This window comes from Galeopterus variegatus, unplaced genomic scaffold, assembly GCF_000696425.1.
Source record: "Galeopterus variegatus unplaced genomic scaffold, G_variegatus-3.0.2 Scaffold4595, whole genome shotgun sequence".
NCBI lineage: Eukaryota > Metazoa > Chordata > Mammalia > Dermoptera > Cynocephalidae > Galeopterus > Galeopterus variegatus.
The window spans coordinates 95,406-97,592 of record NW_007730706.1 but is presented as its reverse complement, the minus strand read 5'-3'; the positions used below and the strand labels follow the sequence as shown (position 1 = coordinate 97,592).

The window sequence follows — 2,187 nt, the reverse complement described above, 5'->3', positions numbered from 1 at the left end:
TAAATATTATGTTGGAGTCAAATAAACAAATCAGATTTATTTATTTTTTTCAAAAATCTATTAATCAAGCTTTATATTTGCTGGAAATATTATTTTCACAAAATAAATGAATACTCCTTATTACAAACATTCACTCCCTGTAGGCTATTATCCATTATAATGAAATGTTTTGAAATGAAGAACATTTCAGTACAGACAATGTAGTGCTAACTCATTGTATGTGTAGCCAACGCAGAAACTAATCAACACATTATAAAACATATGTTATTTCTTATTGAAACACTCATGGTGAAGAATAAAAGGTGTGTGGGGGAATAGCAAGAAAAAACAGTGTCCAGTACATACCAGAAAACGCATTATTCACAGGTGCTAGCAAAGTGTATTCTCCATCTGGCCTCAAAGCAGATGCCAAGCCTAACTGGGCCACAAGGTCTGTGAAAGTGGTTTGCTGACTTCCAGCCAGCTCAATAACTTGTTTGGCTGTAAAATAAATCATCACCATCCCAACAATGTCATCATTGTTATTATCATCATCATGAAATTAGTAAACCAATTTTTGGCTGTTTTCTAATCTTGTAAGCTATTTAGTGCAACGTCAATGTGATGGCATCCTGCCCTTTCTTAGTAAGAAAGTTGCAGCTTTCATTTTGGGGGGTCGATAACCACAAAGAATTTCAGGAGCAAAATATCTTTTTATCTTCCTACTTAGGGTTTTTTGTTCATTTGTTTTGTTTTGTTAATTCTCTATTGCTCACCTCTCATCTCTCTTTACCTTTGTTAGTGCCATAGATCTTTCANAAAAAAAAAAATAAAACTGTCACTCACCAGAATCAGGGATTAGGACCTGATCAATCAAATGGATCACACCATTATTTGTCACAATGTCTTTTTTGTTCACCATTTTGATTCCATTTACTGTAATGCCATCACCGTCACATCCTATCTCAATTGTATTTCCTTCCAGGGTCTCAAAGACTGCTCCTCCCATAATTGCCTCAGAACACTGGAGAGTATTTAAAATGTGGTACTTCATGAGAGCTGGAGGACACAGTAAAAAGAGTAAGCTTTCAGATCAAGGGAAATAACATTTGACCCTTAAAAGATGTGTTTCATTGTAGAACTAAGTATTCCTAAGAAATATAATACATGTGTAAGACCTAAGGTTGACTGAAGCTTTTAAAATCTTTACTGCCTATTTTTATGAAAGTTTTTTCCATCAACTATGCAATAGAAGCCACTTAGCTTAGTAAGAAGTAAGAAGAGAAGATCACCTTCAGGAAATGATTAGCACAGTACCAGAAAATGCGATAGATCAAGTTCCAGCTTTCATAAGAGAGGAATTCCTGATGTGAAAGCAAGAAGAATTGGTCCTTTCAGAAGGCCTAGAAAGTTATTTGTTAGCTGTATCTGATCCCAAATACCAAGCAGTATCTTGTGCAAGCTGCTCATAAGAGAATGTCTGTATGTAATTTGTAATGGAGTTGAGGGTGAGACAAACAATTCCCTAAAGACAACATCTAGAAAGTAGCCAAAATAAAGATGAGTTCTTGAAGAACACCTGGGGGGATCTATACCTCAGTTATGTTGTATCTATACCTGCATCCTCAAAATTTCTCACCTTAAATTGGTTAATTGCATTCTGAGATAGGCCAAGTGAAATGTGATGTCTCAATGTAAAATCTACTTGACTATAGAAAGGGAGATTGGGAAGAAGCCAAACTCTGTATATCAATTAGTAGTGGTCCAAGAGAACCATGCAATTTTCTCAAGTCAATTATTTCTTTTAGCATAAATTTAAAATTAAAAGCATTGAATAATATGCATAGAATATTAAAATTAGATGATCTAATATTTCTTTTCAGCACCTGCTTATCTTTCTTAATGTCTGCTACTTATTTACTTGAAAGCAGTACAAAAGAATGCAATCTTTAGAATATTCTTATTATTTAAGAATTATACTTTGCCTAATATTTGAAGGACTTTTTTTTAAGTTTCTTATAGTGCACTTCAAAATGAAAGTTTTTCTTTGTCTTAGCTTATCGAAGCTGATATTATTGGCAAGAGCTACTGTGTTTTTCATTTTCTTTTCTTCTCAGAATTCAAGGAGACTTCTCAGAGAGGAAAAGATTTTACTACCTTCAGAAGCCACTTTGTCTCCCATGATCCTTTCTAGGACACCTCGTGGGA

The 2,187-nt window shown here is 34.2% G+C and overlaps 1 protein-coding gene across 2 annotated transcripts in view; it reads right to left on the bottom strand.

The window, feature by feature from the left end:
- POSTN (periostin, osteoblast specific factor) overlaps nt 1–2,187 on the bottom strand; it is a 35,775-nt gene that overhangs the window by 21,330 nt on the left and 12,258 nt on the right. For both annotated transcript variants that reach the window (XM_008587921.1, XM_008587922.1), the window contains exons 7-8: nt 826–1,038; nt 346–480 (exon numbers count right to left, since the gene is read on the bottom strand). In XM_008587921.1, the coding sequence (XP_008586143.1) occupies nt 346–480; nt 826–1,038 (348 nt within the window). The remainder of the gene's footprint in view (nt 1–345; nt 481–825; nt 1,039–2,187) is intronic.